General features: G+C 48.5%; 1 protein-coding gene across 2 annotated transcripts; it reads left to right on the top strand.

The window, feature by feature from the left end:
• The first annotated feature begins 1 nt into the window (after position 1).
• LOC149872334 (potassium channel, subfamily K, member 16-like) lies at positions 2-27,701 on the top strand. 2 transcript variants are annotated; one of them, XM_090034294.1, is made up of 6 exons: positions 2-88; positions 8,686-8,886; positions 14,302-14,422; positions 17,637-17,803; positions 18,615-18,783; positions 24,373-27,701. In XM_090034294.1, exons 1-6 carry the CDS (start codon positions 80-82, stop codon positions 24,627-24,629), a joined length of 924 nt encoding a protein of 307 aa, XP_089890420.1. In that variant the 5' UTR covers positions 2-79; the 3' UTR covers positions 24,630-27,701. The 2 variants fall into 2 exon arrangements, with proteins under 2 accessions (XP_089890420.1, XP_089890421.1); XM_090034295.1 differs by lacking the exons at positions 2-88; positions 8,686-8,886; positions 14,302-14,422 and adding exons at positions 14,933-15,199; positions 15,352-15,665.
• Positions 27,702-27,827: the final 126 nt, after the last annotated feature.

Genomic DNA, 27,827 nt, shown 5'->3' with positions numbered 1-27,827 from the left:
GCAGGCGACTGCTCCAGGCACTGAGTCCAGAGTGGCAAGCCAGCAGAGAGTTTTGGAAGTGACATGGTATAAGTCTGAGATGCCCATGGTAAGCAACTGAAGCAGGCACTGATTTACGCTGTGGCCCATGGTTTGCAGCTGATGTTACGCTGTGCGCTGTCCGTCCTCTTTTCTAGGTATAAGATGTGACCATATCTACTCTGTGATGTTCTGAAACTGTTCTGGACGTAGGTTGAAGCCTGGAAGTTTCTTTTATGGGATTGGCGTTTTGATGTTGATTAGACTATTGATTCTCACTGTGGAATCTATATCTGGAAGTGTTCAAAAGCGGGTTAGACAAGCACTTGCCTGGAATGGTGTAGACAGCCTACCCGGAGCAAAGGGTGGGACCAAATGCCCTCCTGAGGTCCCTGCTTTTCTATGATTCTGTTTTTTTTCGGGGACAACGGTATTATCTCAGAATTCTTTCTGGCGTACCTCAAGATTAAATAAGGATACTTAAGAGAATTAGGTGGATTTCAAAATGCCGTGTAAGGTAGAAGGAAGACACTAGGGGTTTCTTTGTGAACTGCTAAAATCAAGTTGACCATGGTTTGATTGTATCTGTGAGGTGTGTGCATATGTCTGTGGATTTGGGGTGGGGATGTGTGTCCCACTGTGGATTTGGGGTGGGGATGTGTGTCCCACTGTGGATTTGGGGTGGGGATGTGTGTCCCACTGTGAATTTGGGGTGGGGATGTGTGTCCCACTGTGGGCAGCCACTCAGTAAGGGTTGGTTTTAATGTTCTAGTTTGATTTTCATTGTGCCATTTGGCTGCCCATCCAGAGCTTGGATAAGCTTTCTGTTTGCCCAGACTAGTGCATGCTGTTCAGTGGCTGCGTACACCAGGGCTAGAATCACTAGTTGAAATATGTACCCAATGGGAAACGTATGCCCACAAGTTTGGGGGTAAGACTAGTCCTTGCTTTTTTTCTTTTTGCGCCTCTTCTCCAGATGAGTTTTGCAGATCAAAGCTCTTTCTAAAGCCACATCAAACTGCTTCAGATGGGGCTCCCTTTGGACCTGTTGACCACCAAGGTAATGCTCTTCAGCAGCCACTATGGTTTGGTGAAAGCTTGTTCCCAAGGCTTCAGACGCAGTGCATAGAGATCCAATACTCTGCCATTATCTTAAGGTTGAGGGAGAGGGTGTTGCTGACAGCAATGAGGTTTTTGTCTTGACTCACAAGAGCAATGTCAGCAGGATAAATGAGCTTACACGGGATTGTGTCTGATAAGTCACGTGTGCTGGTGTTCAGTGATCAAGGAATCAGCACGGGCCCTTGTAGTCGACCACTGCTGAGGGTGCAGGCTTTGCTGATCTGCTTATTCAAAGGGATTTGTAATCCCAGGTGGCTCAGCATTGTAACTAGGGGTTACAAAATGCAGTGGCAGCTCATGATCCTCGGTGATATGAGCAGTAGACCGTAACTCCATGCTGTATCATATGTGACAGGTAAATCTCCCAACTCAGCCTAGATTTGAGAATCCACTTTTGCTGGTTTCCCATATTTGAAGACTACGGCCTTACACCAGTTCTTTCTGAGACCCTCCTTGACAAAGGCGTAACAGTGAACAGGTGCCAACCAAGACCACTTTGTCCCCAGAGTCTTGGGGAAGTTGAGCTAAATGCCATCCTTATCAAGAGCTTGCCTATTTTTCAGAAGCCATAAGGGTCATATTTGCTTCCTCTGTAGCAAAGTTTCTCAAACCAGGGTATGCAATGGACTTCTAAGGGTGGAAAGGAAGAAAGAATGGGAAAGCAAAAGAAGGGGCTGGGGAAATATGGAGAGAACAAAACTGAGAACTCTGCATTACTGCGTGGCTCCTCTACTGACTTGAAGCGGTACTTTTTTTATCCATCGCACAAGAGTTGTAGTTTACACAGCAATGCAACATCCAAAGGGTTGTCCTGACCCAGAAAGGGTTTGAGAGCCACCAATCTGAAGCGCGTAGCAGACTCGGTGACTCCCTGGGTTCGTGCGCAGGGCGTCAAGCAGTGCTGCACACAGCTAGCCTGAGCTAATGCTGCGTGTGCTGTCTCCCAGACCAGAAAAGGACATGCAGATTAGCACTATCCTGAGTACTGCATTGCTACGCTGCTTTCGGTTCAGAGGCCAGCCAGCTTAAAGCTACCCAGCATAGCTCCATACAGCACTGACTGCCTTGTAGGCCTGTGCAAAGCGGCTAGCATTTGCTTCGGGTTCGGCTGATTCGGGGGACAGCGGTTTGACCCGGTGATTCGAATCACTGTCCCGAATCGATTCGGCCAGATCTGATTCAGAGATTGGGCTGCTGCCGAATCTCCGAATCGGGCTGGCCCATCCCCCACCCGCTCTCCCAGCCCAGCAATGGCTGCCCACCCGCCCCAGCTCCCGGCACTTGGAGCCTCCTCCAGCCCCCCGCCCCACTTACCTGCTCCGAGTCCGGCCCCAGCTCCCTGCAGCGGTGAGCAGGGACTGCCCGAATCATCAATGCTCTCCGAATCTTTTCTGAAGATTCAGAGAGCTTCAAATCGATTTGGACCTTTTTATTGGTTTGATCAGCACTTGGAGATTTGGCCACCGAATCGGGCCGAGTCTCCTCCAAATCAAAGCACCACCCAAAGCTTCGCGCAGCCCTACTGCCTTGTACATCACAGACCTGCCTTGCTAGTGCTTTAGGGCACTTGTAACTGGCTTTTTCCCACTAAAGATGTTCCTGATTTTATTTTTCTTTCTTCATTTACCATGACTAATGAAATAACGTGGACATTATTTACCCTGTAGTGGCTTATTATGCTATAACTATTAAAAGGCGCCAGAGGGCACGTCATAACCATTTTACCCTCCTGCTCTTGCAGTGCTACTTTCCTGCCAGGTGGTGTTTTAGGACAAGGTTTGGTGTTGTTGGTTTGTTTTCTTGGGTTGAGGTGTTGGCAGATCAACTCCTTCAAGAGTGAGTCAGTCTCTGTCTGCCAGAAATGACTGAAAGCCTTGAGTCAGCTGTTGCATTGCATGGCAGATGTTTGAGGACAGGAGCACAGGGAAGCAGAGCATTTTTAAGCCTCAGGGAACCATCTGCAAACAGACAACGCTGCTTTTGAAGAGGCAAAATCATTGTTCCCTACCCCACAAAATCCGGTTCCTTCTGTCCTCATTAAACAGCTTCTCGCAACAAACAAGTTCTTGGCTTTCTCTCCATTATTACTTCTTCTTTTCCTCAGCAAGCGTCCCTCCCACGGGCAAATGAAGCGATGCTGTTTGATGTAACGCAGCACCTGCGCTAACCCTGACTGCAGCAGCTATTAGCGAGTTGCAGGCCGGTGTGAACTGACACGCCGGGAAAGAATAATGCAAACTCCTTCCTGCCAGAGCCACAGCACAATGACTCTCACATCCCCTCAGGTCCTTGCTTGCATCCAAGGCCTGTTCTTGCACAGAGGAATCACACACACACACGCACACGCACACACACTCATGCCTGCACACACACGCACACATACACACACACACATTGAGCCTGCTCGGTCAGACTCTGCACCGGTCATGATGAGTCTTACTGTGAGAAGGAGTCCTCCTCTCAAAGGAAACAGCCAGGGAAAGACAAGACTTCTTGGGCTTTCAGCTGTGGCTGGGGACATCTTGGCTTCAGTCAGGTCAGTCTCAAAAATCCGGTTGACTTTGGTGGAGCCAGGATTTGACTTCACACCTCTCTGCATTGCATCCATGTGAATCGATATTTTTTAACAAGTCCTCACGGTTCCAGCCAGAACCGAGGTGCCGTTGTGTGTGGCACTGGATATACCTATAAAGGGATACCATTTCCCCCCCAAATGCTTGGAGTCTAATGAAAGGAGTGGGGGAAAGGAAGTGGCATTACCCTCATTTTACCCACAGAGAACTAAGGACATTTGCTCAAATGTCCTATAAGAAGCCTGGGGATGACCTGGAAACTGAGCCCAGATCTCCTGAGTGCTGTAACCACAAGGCCATGTAGGACAGTCTGCTCGCCCAGTGTGCTGGGGCAGCACCCGGGTGTTTGAATGTTTTTTTTATTGGTGTGACCTGTTGCTATGAGGGACAGACATCTCAAATATATTGGGAGATGCTCCTCATCTCATTTGTCAAGGCTTGTCCTCAGAAGGAGATAACCCAGAATCACTTCTCTATGCTAGTTTCCTATGTGGACACTTTTACACCAGGAGTGGTTTTTTGGTCCCTTGTGGAAGTGGCTTCAGCTAAATGGCAGACAGGGGCAGGCCGAATGCAAAGCAAGAATGTCTGCACAGGGGCCAAAGTGAGACCAGCTCCATCCACAGGTGTAGGAGAAGAGCAGAAAACTACCCTTGGATCTTCCTCACTCTTGAAGGGCAGATGTTTTGGCATCTCTACAGCTGGCAGGGGGTACCCCCGCTGGTAAAGAAAAGTTTTTTTAAAAACTCCTGTCTGCTTTTATAAGTTGTTCTGCCTTTTATTGTGACCCACCCTGAGTCTTCTGGCTGGGGAAGGGCGGCGTATATGTTTCATAAATACATAAATGATGCCATCTATGCCCATAGCAGACATTGCTGAGACCTTCCTGCAGAGGTCCTGGAATAAAACAGGGGAGATCAATTTGACATTCAAAGTTTTAAAAAAAATAGGTAAAAAAAAAAACGAAGAACATCAGGCAAGTTTATAGAAGCAAAAAACAAACAAACAAAGACAGAGAGAAGCCAAAAAGGGTCATCGGCCCCGTTTCTTTAAATCCTTCACAAGCCACCTTTTAAAAGCCTCTCAGTTTTGCAGCCCCTTAAAACACTTCATCTCTGTTCACCATTTTCCTGTTTCCCTTTGAGGTGCAAAGTCAGCTACAGGTTTCTGTGTCAAAGAACAGCAGGCATTTGATAGACTACAGGCATTTGCCAGTGCTCGTTTCCATCAGCCAGCTGGACCCAAGCCCAGCGCTTCCAGATTTGCAAACCCATTGTTCAAAAAGCACAGGTACTTGAGGAGCAGAGGTGAATGGCCCATCTGAATCCTCCTCAGTGGCCAAGTCACTTCTGTGAATTTCTAATTAAAGCAGCGATTAACTTTGTCCTTCATCTACTGATGCTCTCTCCTAAGGAAACATTTGCCTTGCTAGAAAAAAAAAATCATCAAAATATGGAAGAAGCAATTAATCTAATGCAAACATTTGGGGGTCATTGGACATTACTGCTGGGGAGAGAGGACCCAGTTGGTTATGTCAAGCAAGCCACTTCCCACAGATTTTACTACACCTTCCCCAGGCATGTGAGTGTGACCCTGACTTTGCACCCAGCGCCCCTGAAATCAGTGGACGTTGTGCCTGTCCAGTGGCTGGACTTACGCCCATAGTTCCCAATTCAGCAAAGCATGTATGAACACACTGAGCTCACTGAGATATCACCTTTCACTGGAAACATATCTGTGTTGCTGAACTGGGGCGGATCTAGGCCGGGGTGGGTAATTATTTTGGGTGGAGGGCCACTTACTGACTTTCGGCAAGCCGAGGGCCGCATGATAGGCAGCCAGGGGCAGATAAATACAAATTTTCTAAATTTTTAGGAGCCCCGCAGGCCAGATAGAATGGCCTGGTGGGCCACATCCAGCCCCCAGGCCACATTTTTGCCCACCCCTGAGCTAGGCAGATGCTTCAAGCTAAGCATGTATTGAGCAATTTGTTGAATCAGAGCCGTGATGATCTTCCGAGGTCCCTTCCAGCACTAATGTCTATGAAATCTATGAAATCTATGAAAATCCAGCGCCCTGAGCATCGCTGAGTAGGAGATACTGGTAGAAGAACCCAGCTAGAACAAAACAGGGCCTGAGGTGAGAAGAGGCACTTTTGGGGATGCTTTTAGTAGAAGATACAGAGCTCACCAGGCGACCTCTAACCGGTGGAAGGCACGGCTGAGGGACTCAGGTGCTTTGGTGCAGAGCACAGCGGACACACACAGGCACTGGGCTCTTGGGACAGCATGAGCATGACTAGAGACTCCCTTGCTCTTTAGCACACTGACCTCCCTCCAGCCTGGAGGTGCCCTGCGATGAGTCAGCCGGACGTCTACGTGCAGCGCTGGAACACGCTGTGGTTCTCTCGGACAAAACAGCCAGGCAGCTGCTACCCAGCAGTGAGACCAGGAGAGCGAGGAACGGGACTCAAGGTTGTATATGTGCCTGAGAGTCAGAGCAGCTGATAGAGCATCTGTGGGAAACCCAAGGCTCCACTTCCTCTCTCTTGCTTGTGGAGCTACTGTGCCTCTCATGTTTTGTGCTTATCTGCCCTCCCCCTACCTCCCAGTGCCTCTGGAGTCATCAACCCAATTGCTCATTACTGGTGGGGCCTGGGGTGGATTCAGGGGGTGCGGTGGTGCAGTTGCACTCCCTTTGATTCCTGCTTCACCCAAACTTTAAAACCAACAGCCTTGGAGGTGCAGTGGCATTTCTATTTTGGCAATCCTGAGTGAATCAATTGACTTCATGGCTCATTACAATCTACCTGATCCCTGCCAAATCTTCCTTCACTCCACCAGTTTTAACATCCCTCTCCCCTTTTTAATGATCTTGATGTTCCATTAATCAAGCTAGTCTTTCTTCTGTAATGCTGCTGTCTGTCAGCCATTCCTGGTACTTTCTCTCTTGTTTCACAGCCCTGCAGACTGTGATTAGCTCTAAATTAAAAACCTTATCTCAGGTGAGATGAATAATATTAACTCGGATGAATAATAATTCAGGTGTGGAAATGACTGGTCCTCAAGAAGGCTAGATTTTCCAAATAAAAGATGCACATTTAACTATAATGACTCCAGGACTAATAAAACAATTTCTTTGGACTATTTTTTGCCTACTTTGTTGTGTTTTTTAACTTGATGTATAAGCCAACAAATTAGTTGCATACCTATAAAGTTATATGTGTTTTTGCTTTGATCTTAAGCTGACTAAAGTGGTGCTAGGTCCCTACTATATCATTAAAGCATCTAGTTTCTCTTTAACTGGAGAAAAATGTGCATTGTGTTATATGTGAGGATGCACCACACAGCCTGCACCCCCCTTCTCAAAGTCTTAGATCTGTCCATGGTGGGGGCTCAGTACCTCCAGGAGGGTTAGGGGTTGCATTTGTGGGCATGATGGCTGATGATGGCAGGGGACCTCCCCCAGGTCAAATGAACTGGCTGAGCGAATGCTCTGTATCTTGCTGGGCCTGTTGTGCAGACAAAGCAAAGATGGCTGGGAGGAAGGCGGGCCCGAGCAGGTGACACGCACATGTGGAGTATGTGCCCTGCCTCCCTTGAATGCAATGATTCTCAACCAGGGTGCTGCGGTTAGCACTGTTAGGCATGCAAACATGATTCACCAGGTAAACCCAGAGATTTCAACTGGGAATCAAGAGTGGTAAAAACTCTCTGACCTGTCATGATCTTTCTGAGGTTTTTTTGCAGCAAAAGAATTGCTCTGGTATTTTTCTGTAGTCACAAAATGAGTGAGAGCTAAGAGCTGGCATATTCGGAGGGGCAGCTTGAATCTAATGAAGGGTGCCTTGAGTCTACACGGTTGAGAACCACTGCTCCAGTGGCGGGCCCAAAGAAGATAATAGGCAGTTACTGCGGCCACTTAAAGAACTAGGATCACAGGAAAGTAGGGTTGGAAGGGACTGCGCAAGGTCATCTAGGCCAGCCCCTGCTCAAGGCAGGATCATCCCCGACTAAACCATCCCAGCCAAGTGTCTGTCTAACCCGCTTTCAAAAGTGTCCAAGGACGGCGATTCCACAGCTTCCCTAGGCAGCCTGTTCCAATGACTGATCACTCGCATGATCACACAGTCTCCTCTCCAGCCTAAATTTCCCCAGCTGCACCGTAAGGCCATGGCTCCCAGTCTTTAGCAGCATTATAGTGTCTTTAGGTCAAAAGAAAGAGCCTTGCACTTTGGATGGTGAAGGTCATTGAAGTGTCACTTCTGAGGGGGTGCACTTTGGGTGGCGAAGGCCAGTGTCACTTCCGAGTGACTGTGGAGCTGGTGTTTTGGCCGCCTGCTGTCACAGACAGGAGCTTTCTCTGCCAGCCAGCATGTTTCAGCGCATCCGCCACATGGGCTTCCCAATGCTAGGCTGTTCCCTCTGGCGACAGAGCACGCTGCAGAGACTCAGCCATGTGCTTTGTTGTTGGAGCATCTCCTTCAGTCCCCTGCTCAAGGCAGGATCATCCCTAACTAAGTCATCCCACAGTCACAGGGAGGAGGAGGAGGGGGGAGTGAAACCTGTGCCGTTGCAACCAGAACAAGCACGAATGCAAGCCTTTGATCTATTATTGCGGGGCTTGTTTTCACTTGTTTCCCAACTGCTTGGGAAAAAGTCACTTTAGAAAAAGGAGGTGGCCTCGCGCCAGATCATTTCCCACACCCAGACCCACATTCCTGAGACCTCGGCACTGCAGAGGTTCACATATGGCAGGAAATCCCTAATAGCACTTGACCAAGGGAGCTGGAGAGTGTATTTCTCCATAAACGTTTCTGACAGCTCCCGGTCTGTGTTAGTATGAGATCCCAGAGAAAACCCAAGCGGCTGGGCTGGGGCTGTGCTTCCTGGCTGTGACAAAAAGGGAAGCTGGCTTCTGGGAGTCATTGACCAACAAACTCCACTAATCTCCCCCTCGCTGTTGCCTGCAGACTGCCATGTGCAGTAGGAAGGTCCAGACTTGTTTGCTGGTGGTTGGCTACCTCACCTATCTCTTCCTGGGGGCCATCGTCTTCCAAGCTCTGGAGAGGGATGCCGAGGAGCATGAGAAAACGGCGGTCATCCAAATGAAGCAGGCCTTTCTGGAGAACTTCACCCACCTCACCGTGGGGGACGTGGAGCAGTTCGTGAAGGTAAGACAGTATCGCTGGGACCACATGGGATTGTCCCCCAGCCTCTTTTTTCCTCCCGGCATGTTTCCTGTTCTGCGCTGTCGCTACGTCTTTCCTCGTGGGAGCCCAGTGTCCAGTCTGAATGGACAGAGCAGGTCGATCGGTGAATCAGCTCGACAGAGCATTGTCTATCGGCCAGCAAACCCCATGCCCCAGTTCTCAGACCTGCTGCTCCAGCTTTATGCTGGTTGACAGGTGGATCTCAGTGGATTATGCTTATGCGCGCTTGTGTCCTGGCATGAGAAGGAGGTTCACAGGTCTCTGTTCACTTCCCTTGTGGACTTTTCTGGGGGACAATACACCAGGTTCGAAACACCTGCTAAAATGTATTGACTTAAAATAACCTCTCCTACTAATCTCCATCAAGGTGACTTGCCCTATTACGGTTGGCAAACGGAGCAAGCAGTCTGGGCAAGGAGAAGGAGCATCTGGGCATGAGAATGCAAACCGAGCACAGAGGTGATGTCTCCTCATCCAAGCCCTTTCCTAGCTCTATCTGCTCTGTTGCATGAGAACATTAGGGGTGGTACCAGCCCTGCTCGCCGTGCAATGGGGTCTTGCAGGGCTCCTCTGTGGAAAAAAAAGGAATCACTGATTCATGCTCCACATCACTCATTTTTAACTCCCTTTCAGCCACGATTCTGTACTGGGGAAGCAAAAATAGCGCCTTGCTTAAGAGAGTGGAAAGAAATCTCTGCCAGCACCACAGCATGAATTCAGTCGCTCCTGATGCTCATGGGCACCTGCAAGAGCAGGGGAGCAGAGATGGTGGGAAATCAAGCTGGAGAAATTTATCCCGTGTGTGTCACTTCTGGCCCATTTCATTTCTGGCATTTATCTAGGCTGCTTCTGCAGTGAACCTGCCTGAGTCCCAGATGTCCAGCCTTGCTCCCTCCATTTGTTAAAGGACAGGGGCAGCTGGATACAGCTGCTTCTTTTTCAGTTTTATCTTAAAATATGCACATGTTACTTAGCTTTAGGACAGGGAAAGAATGATGGAGCCTGCAAGCTTCTCTTTGTAATTACTGTGCAAATGGGGTCTGGAACAGCAACGAGTGTTTTGGGCACAGTCTGATTGCAGTTACCCTTCCACTTCCAAGGCAATTCCAATTTAGGCAATGGCATTCCTCTAGATTTATCTGCTACCCTTCCCAGGAAAAAACCCTAGGGCAGTTTGCAATAAAAGACGAACTATTTTCTTCGTGTCCAGCAACAACTAAATGCTTCTGAAAACTTGCTGCTTGAAGTTGCCTTCTGCGCAAGTTGCAATTAGCAAGTGCATTTCTTAATGACATTTATAGGGTTGCAGAGACCCTCAAACACATGGCATTGCTTCCTTTCTTGCATAGGTTCATACATCATACAACATCCAGACACTGACCTCAGCATAACAGAGCCGAATCTGGCCTTCTCCTTCAAATAGGATTCTAAGTTACTACCACCCATGGAGTCAAAGTCATCACTGGCATAATCCTACCGAGGTCAGAATAGTTACACTATTTATTCATATGGTCCTTTCAGCTGTTCTGTCTGGTAGGAGATTTCCACCATGGGCTTAAAAAAAAAGGCATCAGTTCGCACAGACATCCTGCTTGCTGGGTTTCTCTTTGTATGCATGCTCTATGAATAAATATTTCTTCTTTAAGGGCTAAGAGAACCTTTCACTAATTGTATTGCATGAGTAAGAACTCCAGACGCCGTATCCTGTCCTGGGTACAGGTTCATATAGGAGCGAGCTCAGTGCATGGGACAGGATTTGGCAAAGGAGTGTCAAGCCTCCCTGATGGAGCAGTAGCTCTACTCCCGTCTGGTGCTGCAACGCAGCCATAAAGCTGGATATCCCTTGTATAAGGTGAATCCGCAAGTGAGACAAAACTGGCCCAGGACTGAGGCTGGGTGAAAGGAGCACAGTTTACCCACAGGTATCCTTTGGCAACCCGGAGTTGCTGGAACTGTCCTTCGGGGTCATTAGCAGCTAGGCATAACCTAGAGCAGATTTGAGGTTGCTCTAAGCCAGGGGTTGGCAATTATTTCAGGTGGAGGGCCGTTTACTGAGTTTTGGCAAGCCATCGAGGGCCACATGACAGGCAGCCAGGGGCAGATAAATATGAATTTTCTAAATTTTGCAGGAGCCCTGCGGGCCGGATAGAATGGCCTGGTGGGTCATATCCACATTTTGCCCACCCCTGCTCGAAGCTGTGTCAGGGACCCACAACGATGGCATAAAGCCACCATTTCTTCTAGCTCTGTCTTGGGGCAACTCAGAGATGGCAGAACCTGGATCAGGATACTCTTCACTCCCCCCCCTGGTCACCTTGCATCAGCTGAGGACTTTTCACAAACCCAAGCACGGCTTTCTTGTGATGCGCCATTTAAAGGCTCAGGGTTGGTATCTGGAAACCTGCCTTTACACTTAAAGGACTCAGTGGCCCAGATCCCATTTCAGCTATTAGGTATTCAAGTGACATTTAAATATCTAAGAGTGAGCTTATTCAGACTGGCTTGAGTCCCTGAAGCCATCAGGACAAAAGGTGGGTAAGTGCCTTTCTTCCTCCCCGCTTTCTTGAGACTTAAGGCACAGATGAAGGCATGACCCAGAAGTCGACTTGCTAAAGGTTTTTCAGGGACCCAAGCGGGAAGGCATAGGGAAGAAGGGAGACACTCTGGGTGGGTCTGTACCACCTCCACAGTGCCCTGGAGGAGCGCAACCTATCCAGTCCACCTCATGCACCACACCTGGAAATGAGGGAGTGAAGCCACTCGGGGAGCTCTGCTACCTTCTCTCCATCTCTGCTGCATGCAGAGTGGGCAGGCATCTGCTTCTTGGTCCCACACTCAACAGCACACGGAAACAGGCCTGTATCTCTGACAGCCCTGGCCTAAGGGCAAACTTCTCCTGCTTCCATGGTGCTGTTGAGTGTGGGGACAAGAAACAAAGTCCTGCCCACTCTCTGCATATGGGGCTTGCCCCAGCCAGTCTGGGACATTTGTTGCACGTGGTGCCTGCCCCAGCCAGTCTGGGATGTGTGCTACATGCAGCACCTTCCCTAGCTGGTCTGAGAAGCAAGGCGCATGTAGTGCCCATTCTGGCCAGTCCAGGACCCACACTGCACATGATACCTCCCTCCATCCCCACCAAAGGCTGCCCTGGCATGGGTGCTGTGTGCAGCATGGGTCCTGGACCTGCTAAAGTGGGTACTGCATGTGTGGCATCTGGTGTATGGAGGGAAAGGCGTGTGGGCCTGATCCAGCTGGCAGGGCTGGCCGCGCACCACTGATCTGACCCCCAGGGATCAATGAGTTGGACACCTCTGCCTTAAACACTCAGGTGCCACAAAGAGGCATAAAGGGTGGAACAGGATGACCCCCAAAGCACTCAGGTTCATCTTCACAAAACAATAGTGTGCATCTGCAGAATCATTTACAGGCAGTATGAGTAAATTAAGCCTGAGAGATCTCATTAACAAGAAGCCCTGCATTCAAGAGAAACCCTCACAATACATTCTTCCCCTCTATTTTTCTAGTCTGAAAGTCAATAAGGTCTCCAAAGCAAAGCAATGAACCCTGTAGCAGGCCAGTCATTTTCATTACCCTAGAGTTCTGCTAATTGCTATCATTTGGCAGACTAGCTACAGACCATAATACATATTGAACTAGTAGCATCTGGCACAGAGGGGAGAAATGCAGAAAGTGGAATAGCTTTTTTGTTGCTTTCACATTTGTACAGTCCTCTATATGCAGGAAATGAAGCTAGACAGTGCCATACAAAAATTCAGACATTAGGGATCATTTCTGATAGCCGAACAATGGAAAACTGGACCTCCCAAACTACTGCGGTTCAAATACCATATGTTCTTGCATACAACACCCTCCCAGAATAAAAAATATGCACTGTGTTTTTGAAAGACAGACTGAATAAAAAAACAATCTTTCCTCGTACTAATTAACTAAGTAGCAGCCTCCAGGGAGCCGAGACTATTCATTGTTTTACTCCCTGCGAAGTGTGTGAAGATTTTACTTTTGCTTTTGCTCAGTAACCAGCAGAAACTACTCTTACTGTATTTCTCACATATACAAGGTCTCCAAAAAGTCCTTGTGCACCTCTAAACTTTAATAACTTAGGGTGTAGGTATGGTAGAAACAATCTGTAAACGGCATTTAAAAGCAAATTTATGAAAGTTTTAGGACAACTAGAGTACACCATGCTAGACTTCATAAGTAATAATGAATTTATTCTTAAATAAGTTAAAGCTCCGTGCCACTACGCTCTTAATGTACTTCAGTTCCTAAATGACTTTTCCCCAGAGAAGTGGATAGGCAGAGGTGGACCAGTCGCTTGGCTACCTCGTTCACCTGACCTGTCGCTGTTGCACTTCTTTTTATGGGGACATGTTAACAGTGTAGTTTACTCTTTGAAACCATGTTCTTTGGTGGGACTTAGGGCTAGGATCACTAATGCAATTAGTGCAGTAACTCAAGAGCAACTGCGAAATGTTTTCAAGGAGTTGGGAGACTGGATTGAGCACTGTATCATGATAGATGGTGGTTATGTTGAAATCTAGCATTGTGTACTCTAGTTGTCCTAAAGCTTTAATAAATGTGCTTTTAACTGCCGTTTATAGATTGTTTCTACCATACCTACAATGTAAATTATTCAAGTTTAAAAGTGCACAAGGACTTTATGAAGACCCTGCTCCCTAGGGGCTGCTATTTAGTTAATCAGTACGAAGAAAGACATTTTTTTAAATTCGGTCTGTCTTTCAAAAACAAGGTGCATATCTTATTCTAGGAGGGTATTGTATGCAAGAACATATGGTATTTGAACCCCAGCAGTTTGGGAGGTCCAGTTTTCCATTGTTCAGCTGTAAGAACCCTGCAATTTGCAGCAGCTCATTTCTGGGGGGAAAACATGAGTTGTATGTGAGAAAATATGGTACGAGATGCAAGGAGCAAGCAACCGACACAAGCAACACTCAGAAAATACCCACGCGGGCAAGTTAATGGACAGGGAGGTGAGCTGCCTTGGTGTATTCCTCATGTCTCAATCAATGTAGGGAAACAAAAAATAATACAAGGTCTTATTTAGTGCTAAAGAAACCAGCTCCCGTGAAATCCATTCCAGCACCCACTGACCCTCGCCTGGCAGGGATACGGCACCTGGAGTGAGGACTGGCTCCTAACAAGCCTGCGACTCCCCACCCTGCCCCTGAAGGAGGCAGAACGGCTGATAGCACTGACTTGGCAGCACAGCCATGCAAAGTGCCTACGTGCCCTTGCCCTGGGGCACTTGTGGGACAGAGGCCGGTTCCTCCGTCCTACCGCCGGGGGCGCTGAGAAAGGAGGCACAGTCGAACCAGACCTCCCTTTCCATTGCAGAACCTGACCAAAGCCATTCAGAAGGGAGTCTATCCCATAAGGAACGAATCGCAGGTTGAACAGAGCAACTGGGATTTCAGCAACTCCTTCTTCTTCGTGGGCTCAGTGGTCTCCACAATAGGTAGGCTGGCGGGGCAGGGAGGCTCACCCCCTTCTGCCTTATTTTCTTTTTATAGCCTTAAGTGATTGCGCTTTAAAGGAGATCAACTACACATGTTTGTGGGCCCGGGCGAAAGGCAGTGACTGCCTTGATCTTGAGGCCTCACAGCTGCTTTATGTACTGCTTGGGTTTGAAAAATACCAATGGTCTTGCATAGCTCAGTCTCCCACTCTGCCACTTTTACTAGCCGTGGAGTCATCTCTTAAAATCTTGGCTGAGTGGTTAGTGGCGGGTCAGAGAAAGACTTGACTTCCCTTGGTTTTCATTCCAAGGTCAAACAAGCTGTAAATCATTTCTGTAACTGCTGCAAAGCATAAAAGAATGATAGGAAACAGCTGAATTCAGCTGGGCCGTCAAGGTCATAGCACCGATATGCACATGGACGGTGCATGGATTAGATTAGCCTACTCACAACTCCTTCTGCTACCAGTGGAAAGAAACGGAAGAGGGGCCAAAGCGAATGCCAGCACTTTTCACTACTCACTGAAGCGCTGGGCGGTGCTGGAAACGGCCGCAGACCAAGGCTGCAGATTTCCAACAAGAAGCAAACAGGCATCCGGAATAACATGTGGCCTAAGGGTCTCCAAGGAACCCGCAAAGCCCTTTTACTGTGAGCCAGAATAGTTCACGCAGCCCAGGGGAGGGCCCCTGGGATACTGTGCATTGCTGCAATTATACTGAAAGAATTAAAGTGATTCACTTTTGCATGTGGATCCACCCTTAATTCACCAAACACAGGTGAGGTGGGTTTCAGGCTCAGCTATGGTCAAGGGGACTCAGGCTGCACTATTAGAGTGTGGTTGCCTCCTCAGTCTGGGCCTCAGACCAGAGAAGGACGCTGACCCCACGTACTGCTGGTTTGTTCTTATTAAAGTGCTTATTCCTGGCAGCCACTCCACTCCCAGCTGCGATCCCATCAGATCTCGCCAGCTCAACAGGGGCAGACCAAGGCCAGGGTTTTGTCTGGCCGGCGAATGCAAAAGAGGTACAGGCCGACCAGCACAGGACTCCTGGCACGGACACAGCTCACCTGGCGAAGCTGTATCATGGATGCAGAAGTGGACCCAGGATTTTGAAGAGGGGGATGTGGAAGCAGCAACTGGCATTGCAGGGGTGGCTTCACCCAGGCTCCTTGGGGCCCTCGAGGAAAGCAGACTGCACTGTGGGATCAGCAGCTGGGGATTTTTGAAAGTCCCCAAAGCAGGTAAGAATTCGTCCCCCTTCCCCTCTCTGCTCAGAGGCACGTCCCCTCCCTCCTCTCCCCACAGCTCACCTGCCGCTGAAGCTGTCCCCATTCTCCTGGGGACAAGGGAAGCTCCTGGCCAGCCCTAGGTGGGCTTCATGGGGGCTGGGCAGCAGGTGGGGGGCCCCCCTTCCCTGTGCTTGCTCCTGGGCTGGCAGGGAGTACCTGGGAAGACCAGGCAGAAAGGAGGAACCCACCCGCTATCGCTGGTGCTGTTCCAGGCTGAGCCTGGAGCGGGACAGGTGCTCCCCTTCCCCTGGGACAGTGGACGCGGTGGCAGCAGTAGGCAGGGGAGAGACACAGAGAGGGGAGGGGACGTGCTTCTGAGCACAGAAGGGGACTGGGGGATTATTACCTTCTTTGGGGACTTAAGCAAGTCCCTGGCTGCTGTTCCTGCCATATGGTGAGAAAGGGGCCAAAGCTTCACCACTGCACCCACTCTGGATCCACCCCTGCTGCGCAAGTATTGCAATACTGCATCCTCTCCCAAGCACAAGAAGTCATGCCAGTAAGAAGCAAAGTTTTGCTGACAGAACTGCAATTACCCCAGCCGGCAGAGTCCTGTTGGCTGTGCAGATCCTTCTTTCTCAAAAGACTGCCCTGCCCAGCAGGCTATGGGCAAGCCTAGTTGCAGGGGAGGCCTTTCAGCTAAAGCTGCCCCCTGGGCAGCCAAGAATGCATGAACCGTGGAGCCACGTGGCTAGCAAGCAAGCGCAGCCTGACTCTGCTGCCTAGTGGTTTGGGCCTCCGGGATGGGAAGGCCTGGGTTCCCAGGACCATCCATACGCATTACATTAGACAGGCATGGGATAAAAATAGAAAAAGCCACCACCATGGCAGCAGGGACCTTTTGGCAACTTAGTCACTTCAGTTTTTCTCAAAATCTGTCTTGGTGCCTGTTGGCCAGTCTGTATCTGGCCCATTGCTTTGGAGAACACTTTACTAAGAGACCTCCAAAAAAAACCCAGGGTGCAATAGGATACGGTGTTGCACGCTCAACGGATGACAGGCTTGTATTAAGCCAAGACTGCACCACAACACTAAGGGAAGCTGGACTCTTGGGATGAACTGCTTTTGGTGAAGCCTAAAGATGAAGTCCTGAGCATTTATAACAACCACAGATCCATGGGGGGCTTTTTGCAGTTGCAAATTAATGGTGGAGTTGGGGCCAGCATCCACTTTCTGGCTCCTTCCAGGCTCCCCTGCAAGCAGGTAGATAAAAGGTGGCTACGTCTCAGGGAGGGTGAACTGACATGTGGATACAGGCACGTTTATAGAAAACTTTAGAGCTCCTTGGGATGAAGGGACCTATTATAAAGTGATGTATGCTAGTCTCAACTTTTGGAAACGGTCGGGATTCCAGAGGTATCAATAACAAGCCATAGGACATTGTGGAAATGTATGTAGCATTTTAGTCTGTAAATAGAGAACAATTTGGGTGACTATTTCCACGTGTGACCCCAAATCCAGGCCCTTAGAAGCTCTGGGACCTGTAACGTGCTGCACTGTAATACTGAAGGGGCAAGAAATCCGATGTGCATTAATACGCAAGAATGGAGCTTATTAGCGCCAAACCGTCGAAACTTCCGACGTGACGTCTTCCTCGGCCCCAGACTTCTGGTTTCTGTCTTTTCATGCTGTGTCCACTCACACATTTCTAGCCTGTTTGAATGTCCTGACTTAAGTTTCTACTTTAAGTTCACCTGGAGGCCAGACTGGAGCCTAACCCAGCACTCTCCAAACCCTGCTGCTGAGTGGGTCATTTAATCAGTTTGCTTGCTTTGATAGGGAAGAGTGGGTGGAAGTCTAGTGAGCACTAGAAACGCTCTTGATCTGTTAATGCTGTGAACGCGCACACTGGTTCAACTTGATTAGAAGCACAGGTACCAAGGTTTTGGACATGATCCCTAGAATCCTTTTGCCCTCCAATAGGTTATGGCACGCTGTGTCCCAGAACTGCCGGTGGCCAGCTCTTCTGTGTCTTCTTTGCTTTGTTTGGAATCCCCTTGAATATTGTATTTCTGCACCGTGTGGGCAAGATACTTTCGCTGCTGTGTAAAAGGCTGGGGAAATGCCTGTACGAGAAGGGAATGAAAAAGGTAATCCACTTCATGTATTCCAGGCTTGTTTGTGTGCTGACGGGTGGGACTTCCCAAGCACGAGGCATGACTTTACGAATGCGTACGAGGAGAGGACCCCTGCTCTGGAGACCTGGCTGTCAACAGAGACAAGACAAGGGCAGGGACCGGAAATAAACAGACGAGGAAAATACGGGAGGGATCACGATAGGCGCACGACTCATTTTGGTCCCATTATACAAACTAGCTCCCTCCCCATGAACTGGCTCTCCTTGTTCAAGGCAGGGAGCCGACTTCTCTCCAACTCCCCCCGCCACCCCACAAGATGTAACCCATTTTAGCCCAGGGATGGGTTTCCTGGGGCTGGGGCTGTCACGGCTGATCGTTTCCCAGGGTCTCTAGCATGGTGCGCACACCCTCCTTAGCAGAGAGTTGAGCCACAGTTCATTATGGGAGACATCATCCAACTCTCTGCATGACTAGACCCTTGTCTGCCAGCATCACACGCATGAAACCATAGCCAGCAAAATTCACACAGCTCTACCAGAAGAAGGTGTCTTCTGATGGCAACATTTCTGTCCTACAGCAGAGCTAGTTTAACTGCATGGGCAGAAAACCTTCTCCTGATGGAGCTGTGGCCATACCAGGAGGCTTGGCTGCCTTAAGACATTGCAGCGGCCCTTCCTAGCACAGTCATAACTTATGGATCAAGCTCTGCCTCCTGTGCCCCTAGGAAAAGGTCATCTCAAGTTCCTCATCTAGGACACCTGTATTGTGCATGGCTTGCCCTTGGGCCTGACTGGATTGAAATGGGATTTGGTTTATTTTTCAGAAGAAGACCAAATTTCTGACCCTTCTGTTCTTCCTGGTGATGGGAATTCTAGTGTTCCTGTGTTTGCCATCGCTCGTCTTCCAGATCACGGAAGGCTGGTCATACAGCGAAGGAATATATTTTACATTCATCACCCTAAGCACCATCGGCTTTGGAGACTATGTAGTAGGTAAGGGTCCGCCTCTTCTTTCTGAATTACAGCTGGCAGAGTTACTCATGTGAGGACAACTAGGACTACATCAGGCAAAGCATGAATAAAGTGCAATATGAAACTGTGTTTCTTTCCCTGGTTTTTGCAATTCCTAGTTCCCATACTGCTCCCAGTAGGTCTCAGATCCAGGGGAGTAGCTCAGAGCGGGTCCCATGAAACTTGGTGCTTTGCAAAGAGGGAAACTATATTTGGTGGGACAGGAAGTCTGGAAAGTGGGAGAATGCAAGGGGAGAATTGGGAGTCTCCTTCTTACAAAGGTCTATGGACCTATCTGCTTTGATCTCCCGAGCTGTGTGATTCATAACATACAATAAAGACATAACTGGGCTTGTTTTAAAAGACATCATTTTAACGCAATGCCTTTAAGAACCCCAGTCTATCCTGAAGAGTGAGCAATGGAAAAACTTTTTTGGGAGGGGTGAGCGCATATGTATTGTTCCACTGTAAATAGAGAATGATACTCATGAGTCACCATAGACATGACCTCCTTTCATTCCTTATGCATCAGCAGAGTTTCACAGACAGCACACAGGTGCTCTCCTGAAGTTAAACCATGTAAAAAACCATCCTAGCTAAGAAGAATCATTCTACAAACACTCAGGATGGCTACACATTAACCATCCTCCTATCTGATATTTTTGGGGGGGTCAACTTTGAGCTCAACTAGCACCAAATTATGGCTGAAGCATCAAGTTCTTGGGGACTGGAGTAGCTGACTCTTGAGGTTCCTCCTAAACATACGGTTCAGGAATTCTCTGAGTTTCAGATATTTGCCTCACCAAAATATTTTCTTTTTGCTGCTGTAATGAACCCCTGAAAGAACTCATAATAGACTCTAGAGTCCAAACCATTGTCAGCAAAAGTGATCAAATATCTGGATTTTGTAGACATTAAAGGATCCTCTGGAATACTTGTCGTGCCAGTGCCTTGCAAACCAAAACATCCTCTCTCATGAGAAGGAAAAGCAAGCCACACTGGAACTGGAATTTATAATATCAGTGGCTTAAGTGCACTTAGTCTAGAGGCCTCATTCCAGGTGCCAGTGGACAGGCGTCCGCCACAGAAAAACAGCTCCTCCCAAGAGACCCTTTAGCTCAGCAGAAAGACCAAGAAGGGAAGGCCGTGGAGACTGGGAGGACCATGGGAGGATTCTCCCTAGACCAGGCTGAGACACGCTGGTAGGATGACGTAAGTGAATTTGTACAGACATTGCCTGCACTTTACCTCTTTCGTGAATGAACAGGATGTCCCAGTCTCTAGGGCTGATGATTCAGCTTTTCCACAATGACTTACCATATTTACTTGAATCTAAGATGACCTGAATTTAAGACAACCCCCCCAATAATTAGATTCTATATATGCAAAATTTACCAATTTGTTAGAATTTTCTAGGTATAGAATCTAATTATCAGAAGGTTGTCTGAAATTCCTTCTCCCCACTGCTACAACAGGCAAAGCACTGGCTTACTCCCCAGTCTCTGCCTCTTCCCTCTCCCTGCACCCCACTTACCGTCAGATGTTGCTTGATCTCTGTTCCCTCCCAAGAGTACAGCACATGGAAGCTCAGCCCTTGCTGGGCCATGCAACTGTGTTGGCACGTGCTGACTGACTGGGAAGAGGACAGAGTTTGCACATGCTCCATGCCTGGAAGGAAACCCATCCTGAGCCGAAGCCAAGCTGCACCTGACAATAAGGGGTGGGAGGGCAGGAAGCTGGCGTGGCTCTGACTCTGGCCCTGACCTGGCCACAGCAGCCACCTGCCTTCTGCCCCCGCTGCCCCACCTCCCCTTCGTACACGAAGCTAAGATGAGGGGCTTTTTCCCCTGTCCTGGTGGAAGGGGCACTTCCAAGATTAGATTCAAGCAAATACAGTAAGTCATGCCAAGAGAGAAAGAAGTTAGAGTGGAACATTGAAACACCATTTGTTCTCACATGTAGTTTCATAGGATTTAAGGCCATTGGATAAGTTTGTAATTCACTTAAATGTGTAACACGACCCCTTTTTTTGACCTAGTGCTTACTGTTGTCACAGTCATTGGCTATCTGCACCTCAATTATATGCATAAACTCTTCAGCCCGCCCTCTGCTTTGTAACATAATCCTTAACTGAACCGGTGAAACCGAGGAGAAGTGCTCAGTTTCAAGGCTGCTGTTAGAGGAACGGGGTGCTCGAGAAACAAGGCAGTAAGCCCGAATGAGGTGCGAAACACTTAGCGGGGGCTGCTTCTGAAGTTACGAGCACTGTTAACTGTAAGTCAAGGTGAGCGCATACTGCAGCGAAGGCTAGGCACTTAGACGAAGAGCACTGTAGATTACGGGCCATTACATTTCAATCAAGTACTCCCCATTAATCCTAAATGCTTTTGTTAGATTAAATATTTCAGTCCTCAAAAACTAAAATGTCTGCAAGAGTTGGAGCTGGAGAGACCAAGATGCCATCAATACCGGTGACCCCAGCAAAGGCAGGGAATTGACCCGATGAGATACATCCTGAGGATCCTTACAGGTGAACTCCACTCCACTCCACAGAGCAAGGTGAAGTCTCTCTCAGGTCCCAACCCCTGTGACCTGGGGGGAAATTCCTTCTTGATCCCAGTTCTAGTGACAGTAGGATCCTGAACAGAAAAGGAAGACAGCAACCAGGCACCTGAGGGGATTCTCCACATGGACTCAGAGCATGGGTCCACCTTGCTCAGTTTCTACTCTCTCTCCAGCCATGTGCAACCTCTGTTACTTCCAAGGAAGGTGTTAAAATCCCAACGCCAACAACTCACCAGGGGAGGGAAAACCCCTGATCAACTGCCTACAGGTTTTATGGGCTCGATTCTCTGTGCAGCTTAATGATTGCTGACATAAAGACACCAGGGATGGGAGACATGCAGAACCTTGCCGGGTGAAGTGCAGAGAGACAGAGACAATGACACAATTAGCACAGATGTCTTCTCCTCCCATCTAAATTAAATGGTTGTGTTAAAATAACTGCAGCAAATGACATCCAAAACAAGGTGTGAACAGTGCTGTCGACATGTGTTGACACACCGTGCTGTTAACACACTTGGCCAGCAATACTGATGCAGAATTCCCTGCCCTCTATTGTTGTCACCCTCAGGAGGCTGTGGCTGGCTGCTGTGGAGACATTGTTCCTGCGCGATACAGCAGTAGCAAAATCACAGGAATCAAACCTCATACCAGCTCGACGTTATAGCACTTATTCCAGTTGAAATACAACCCAGGCTGCCCTGACTAAGGCGTGTTAGATGATTAAATGATTTGCATTGCTGTACGTGGCCAGATCTAGAAAAAACAATTAGAATATCATTTGCTTGAGCTCACTTGCACGCCACAGCCGTATTGGCTAAAACATGGTTTGCAGTTGTTGTGTCGCAGCAGTCAGAGCATCACCCTTTTCTGTGATGGGAGACAGCCCAGGAATCAGCTGCCAGGCTGACAGCAGTGGGTTCGGGATGTATTGTAAATATGTATTAGGTATATGTAAAATATGTATAAATATGTATTTAGGGTGGCATTTCTTCCCTGTCAAGGAAGGAAGCCTTACAGAAAGCACCACTTGAGCTTTATTTGAAGCAGTTGAGCGGTGCAAAGATTTTGGATGGGCTGTTTGCACCAGGGGGAAATCTACCCCCAGCCCACAGCCCCCAGAAACCTCTTCTGAAGCAGTGACTCCGATTTGTTTTGCTAACACAGCCCAAGTCCTAATCCTGGCTCTCACCTTGAGCTACTGAACCTAGAAATTCCCAGGGCCCAGGGAAGAAACGGGCTCTTCTCAGCCCTCCAACTGCTTCGTGGCTGTTCTTGCAGCTCCTTTGCTAACACCGCCCCATCAGAAACAGGCCCAGCAGCCCTGCTCCTTCTGGGCAGTGTCACCACATCAGTCTTAAGAGCTGCTCCATGGGCACTGCAGCTTCCATCCCACTATCTCCTGCTGTACGTATGCCCTGTTCTACCTGCGATGGATTAGCCATGAGAAACATCTCAGCTGCGTGCCTCACTGCAAACTTCAGTCTTCAGAGGGAACCTTTACCGCTGCTTGAAACGATGCTTGCAAGCAGACATCCAGATTGTAACTGAAATACAACTTGTGAGCACGGGGCAATAATAGTAAGGCAGATTTGCTCATGATTTCTCTGTTTTCATTGTTTGTGGGGCCATATTAGAACGAAAAGAAAGTCATCTGTATAGCAAAATCACTAGGAAAAACTGAGTCGTTATAATTAGTGCTGCAAGCAAGCAGTAAATAGCAGTGGATCTGATACCAAGGCAGGTCAGTCCTGACCACAGGTTTAAAGGAACCTAAATACATTTTTATTGGCAGTGCTCACTGCACAGTCACATTTGCAAAGGCCAGACCTGTTATTTGGCAGATTATATGCCTGACATGGCAACGCTCTGCCCCAGTCAAGCAGAAGTTAACATTTGAGTGAGCTTTCAGAGATGTATTATACAATTAAGGTTACATGGGATTCAATGCAGCAGGGGCTCAGCTTTTAAAACTTGGCTGGAGCATTGCTTTACATCTGAAGACCCACATTAAATGACCTGGATAGACAACCAGGTGTACAGCTCCTAGTGATACTAAAAGGTTTGGACTACATGAAATACACCTCAGTCCAGTGGTTTCAAATGCAGGAAGCAGTGCAGTCAGTATGTGGCAGAGAGTTTTCAGCCATTGTCTTCATTTAATTTATTTCCTTAAAATAAATTTCCTTACTGGGGTAAGCCTTGAAGCTTTTAAGAAGTAACAACAAACCATAAGTTTCTCTCGTATGGCCAAAGTTGTCTGCTATTTAAGATAGGTATTTATCAGGTCACAATCATGCTTCATTAGGCAAATGTTTGGAGCTCTTATAATTTAACTGGTAAGTGTTCTCCAAGTGGCCTTTTCAAATGCACCTGTCCACTGCATTCTGGTTGCAACTGAAATGCATCCTCGTCTTAGTGCTAATATAATATGCTACAATGATGGCACCACAAATGATTGTGTTTTCCAGACTAGTTTCCTGCACTTTGATGTAATAAATCATTTCTTCTTTTGAGAGCATAGCAATGAGTGCCCAAAGGGTAGCTCCAAAGAGGCTGGAGCTGGACTGTTCTCAGTGGTGGCAGGTGACAGAACAAGGAGCAATGGGCTCAAGTTGCAGCAAGGGGAGGTTTAGGTTAGATATTAGGAAAAAGTTTCTCGCTAGGAGGGTGGTGAAGCACTGGGGCAGGTTACCTGGAGGGGTGGAAGAAGCTACATTCTTAGACGTTTTTAAGACCCAGCTAGACAAAACCTTGGCTGGGATGATATGGTTGGGGACGGTCCTGCTTTGACCAGGGGTTGGAAGATGACCCCCTGAGGTTCCCTTCCAGCCCTCATTTTCTATTATTCTGTATTTCCATGAAGCAGCAAGCTATATTATAAGCAATGCCTTCTGTGTATTCAACATGAAATGTCCTGATCAATAGGATAGCTCAATCCACTGTATTCAGGCAAACCACATTCAGCTGCTTTGTTAACTCTCTCCTGTTTTTCCTCCTTGCCTTTAGGTAAGCAGCCTGAAAGGGACTATTTTCCCTACTACCGACCTTTTGTGGCCATTTGGATCATCTTTGGCCTGGCTTGGATTGCCCTCCTGTTTAATTTATTGACAATGCTCTTAGGAGACACGGAAAAGAAAATCGCCAAGGATCTCCATAAAATAGGAAAGGCAGGTAAAGAGAATGAGGAGACCCTAAAAAACTACCAGCCTGCTGGACTCCCAGACGAAGGACCCTTGTCGCTGGGCTCTGGAGGAGACGCATGAGACTGGGAAGAGGCGAAGCTAGAGAAAAATATGTTTTCCTTAGAGCAAAATGTTGTAAGGTCAGATTGAGATTGGATTGAAGAGTTGCTGCTCCAGCGTTATAAGGACTAGACTGAAAGGAGGAATCCCTATGGGAATATCATTTCTCCCACAGACGGGTAGCCTTCCTCTGCTGTGGCTCTAATGGGCATGTCTGTATGGCTTCTCTGGAGCCCCGAGAGCCCCGTTTTCAAGCCCGTCCTGCCCCCCTGCTCCCACTCCACAGGTGTCCAACCTGGAAGGGGGGCAGGGGCCACCCCCTTGAGGGCACTCCCCGAAGAGCAGCAGCAAGGGACGCCCTCCAAGCGGCTTCACTGCCTCATTTCTGGGTCTGGCAGATGCAGAGCGGGCATGGGGAGGCGGCAGGGCCTCGAGACTGGGGCTTCTGGGAGTGCCCTGGAAACGGTGCAGGCAGGGCCAGCGCAGCACAAGCCGGGGGGTAATAATGATGCTCACTCTGCCCCCCCCAGCTAATAATGCATAATAAAGATAGTTGCCCTGGAGGCTTACACGAAGGCAACCACCGTGGGGAACACCACCACCTAGTGGCATCGCTGCAGAACCGACGCACCAGTCTTCCCGGTCAGGTAGTGTCGGAGAGACGTGCAGCCAGGACGGATGGTCCAGGAATTATATGAGAAGGGAGGATTTGGGGAGCTGAGACCTTTGCCTGGACCAGCTTCACAGTTGGGATAAAGCTAGGTGAGCTTTTGAATGCAAGGCATTCTTCATCAGTTCTGCCTTGAATTTAAAAACTTGTCTAACTTTACCCCAGCCATGCAGTTGCTCCAATAAGAAATATCACCCCGCACAAAACTCCTTGCCTCTAACAGGTATACATCATTCCCAGAGTATGACAGCCATAATCGGCCGGCAGGCGAAGGAAGATGCGCGGCAGAATGGCAAGACGGACGCTCCGATCAGGACCAAGAGAGAGCGTGGGATAAGCAGGGGTGGAAAAAGCAGAGGTCTGGTTGGAAAACAGCATGCTCTGCTTTCTCCCATTTCAAGCCAAGCTGAAGGCCTTTGGATTAGGTCCTTGCAATGCTGACTCAGCCACTGGTTCAGTTTCTTGCCAGAGAAAGACACTTTTGCATAGATCAAAGCATTTTCCAGTGAAAAAGTCACCCACCCCACCTGTATAGTGGCCCTAGCTTGACGCATTCATTGTCTGTGCCATCTCAGCTATTGCCTTAATTACCTTTCTACCTCTCTGGCTGGAAAACAACCTTCCACATGTGCTCCCAATGTCAGTGCCTTGTCTTCCCAAACCTGAAAACCAACAGCAGAGTCAATGGTCTGGGCTAGATCTTACCTGTAGCCCAATGATGGCTTCAGTTATTGACATTAAGCCATTTTATTTCCATGGGTTTTAGCATCTGAAGGAAGGAAGCAGGGAGCAGCTATACCTCTGAGAGGGGGATGAGCAGGGTCTGCAGCCAGAAGTGGGAGGGAAGAATAGAGGAGAAAGACAAAGAGGGAAGAGAGAGGAAGTGAGATGTGAGGATGGGAAAGAAAGAGAAATAAAGGGCAGAAATAGCAGAGGTCCTGCAAAGGGCAGGATGAGGCAGTCCTGAAAAGTAGTTACAAAAGCCATACTTTTCCCTTCATTCCTGTGTGGCTGCAGTAGGGTGGAGAGGTGGGGATGGTCTAGTACAGCTCACCCTGTCCCTGAGAGCCGAGTTCAGCCTGCTACACAGTCTGGTTTGAGCTGCATAGCAAAATCGGGCCGGTCTGGCTACATCAGCTGGGAGCATGAAGATTCAGTCCCCGGCCCATGGAGAAAGGTCAACACAAATCCCAGTGCAGACACACTCGTATAGGTCCATAAGGACTTCTGTTGGTACAAAAACGTGATTCTCTACCAGGGAGTTGTGGCACCCTGGGGGTGCCTTGAGATTTTTTCAAGAGTGCCGTGGCGTGCCTCGCAGTGTTAGCTCTGAGATTCACAGGATAAATCCAGGGATTTCAAACAGGAATCCCTGGTGTTAAAACCAGGCTGCCCCATTGTGGCCTGTCTGAGGTCTTTGCAAAAGAAGCATTGCTGTAATATTTTTCTGTAGTCCAAAAACAGGTAAAAGCGAAGAGCTGGCATTTTCCAAGGGGTGCCTTGAGTGTAATGATGGGGGCCTTGAGCTCCACAAGTAGAGAACGACAAGTATCGCTTCCTCCATTTAGGGAGCAGGCATAAGATGACTGGGGCTCCTCTGCAGTATGATCTGAGCTCTGGGCATGTGACCCTGAGGCAGGTCCAGCTTTTCCTGATTTAAAACAGGTCTGGACACATGATGCAGCACCTCAGAACAATTCAGCTCTGCGCCAAGAAGGGCAGCTTTACGCCTGGCTAAATCTGTCGTGCTTCCAAAAATGCAGATTCCTCGTGCTTTCGAATGCCCAGCCTGCTCACACGCGTGCAGCCGACACAGCTTGTTCCATTTTTGTCAAGAGAAGTGGCATCACATCTTCCTTCAGGGGTCTGTAGCCTGGGACTTGCAGATGTAGCGCCAAACCAAACTCTGCAGCACAGGCAAGCCCACTGTGTGATGCTCCTGGTTTGGAAACAAGGGAAAACCTCAAAATAAAGTCCATGAGCAAAGAGGCTGTGTCAGGAGCTTGGGATGTCATGGGGTCAGAATTTTTTTCAATGGAAGCAAAACCTTTTGGACGCTTTTGTTCAGAGGAGCTAAACAAGTCATAGGGTGGAAGAGCTGATTGGGACCCGTGGACCTCAAGCTTTTGGGAGCTCCCAGCTGGTTCTCTGGCTTCTCCAGGGGCTTATCAACATGCACATGCACCTTTTATGCCTTTAACTAAACCCTATGCCCATATGGGAAGAGAAATGAGCCACATAGGAAGAATGCACCATAACTGGATCCACGTGGCAGGCTGTACCGATATAACTATTTTGATTTAAAAAAAAAAAAAAAAATCACACACCCAACCAAGAGCATTTAACTGGTTCAAAGAGTGGGTATAGACCAGACCAGAGATGGACTTTGCCACCTTCTTCTTTCACCTTATAAATTAAAGTCCTGCTCTTCCTCCAAGGGTGCCTGAATGTCGTACTGTTTTTCTCCCTCTCTCCAGCTGGTGTTTCTGTCACGGAGGGATCGCAGCACCCAAGGAATCTAACTGGTTGCTGTTGCAAATGCCCATCTT

This window comes from Crocodylus siamensis, chromosome 2, assembly GCF_052110815.1.
Source record: "Crocodylus siamensis isolate JL-2025a chromosome 2, ASM5211081v1, whole genome shotgun sequence".
Lineage (NCBI taxonomy): Eukaryota > Metazoa > Chordata > Crocodylia > Crocodylidae > Crocodylus > Crocodylus siamensis.
The sequence above is the reverse complement of the archived record's forward strand: the minus strand, read 5'-3'. Positions and strand labels throughout refer to the sequence as shown.

Bases quoted from the DNA above. Each gene is read 5' to 3' on its own strand.
- LOC149872334 (XM_090034294.1), top strand. The intron at 8,887-14,301 runs GTAAGACAGTAT...TTTCCATTGCAG, and splicing joins ACGTGGAGCAGTTCGTGAAG to AACCTGACCAAAGCCATTCA. The intron at 17,804-18,614 runs GTAATCCACTTC...TTTATTTTTCAG, and splicing joins ACGAGAAGGGAATGAAAAAG to AAGAAGACCAAATTTCTGAC.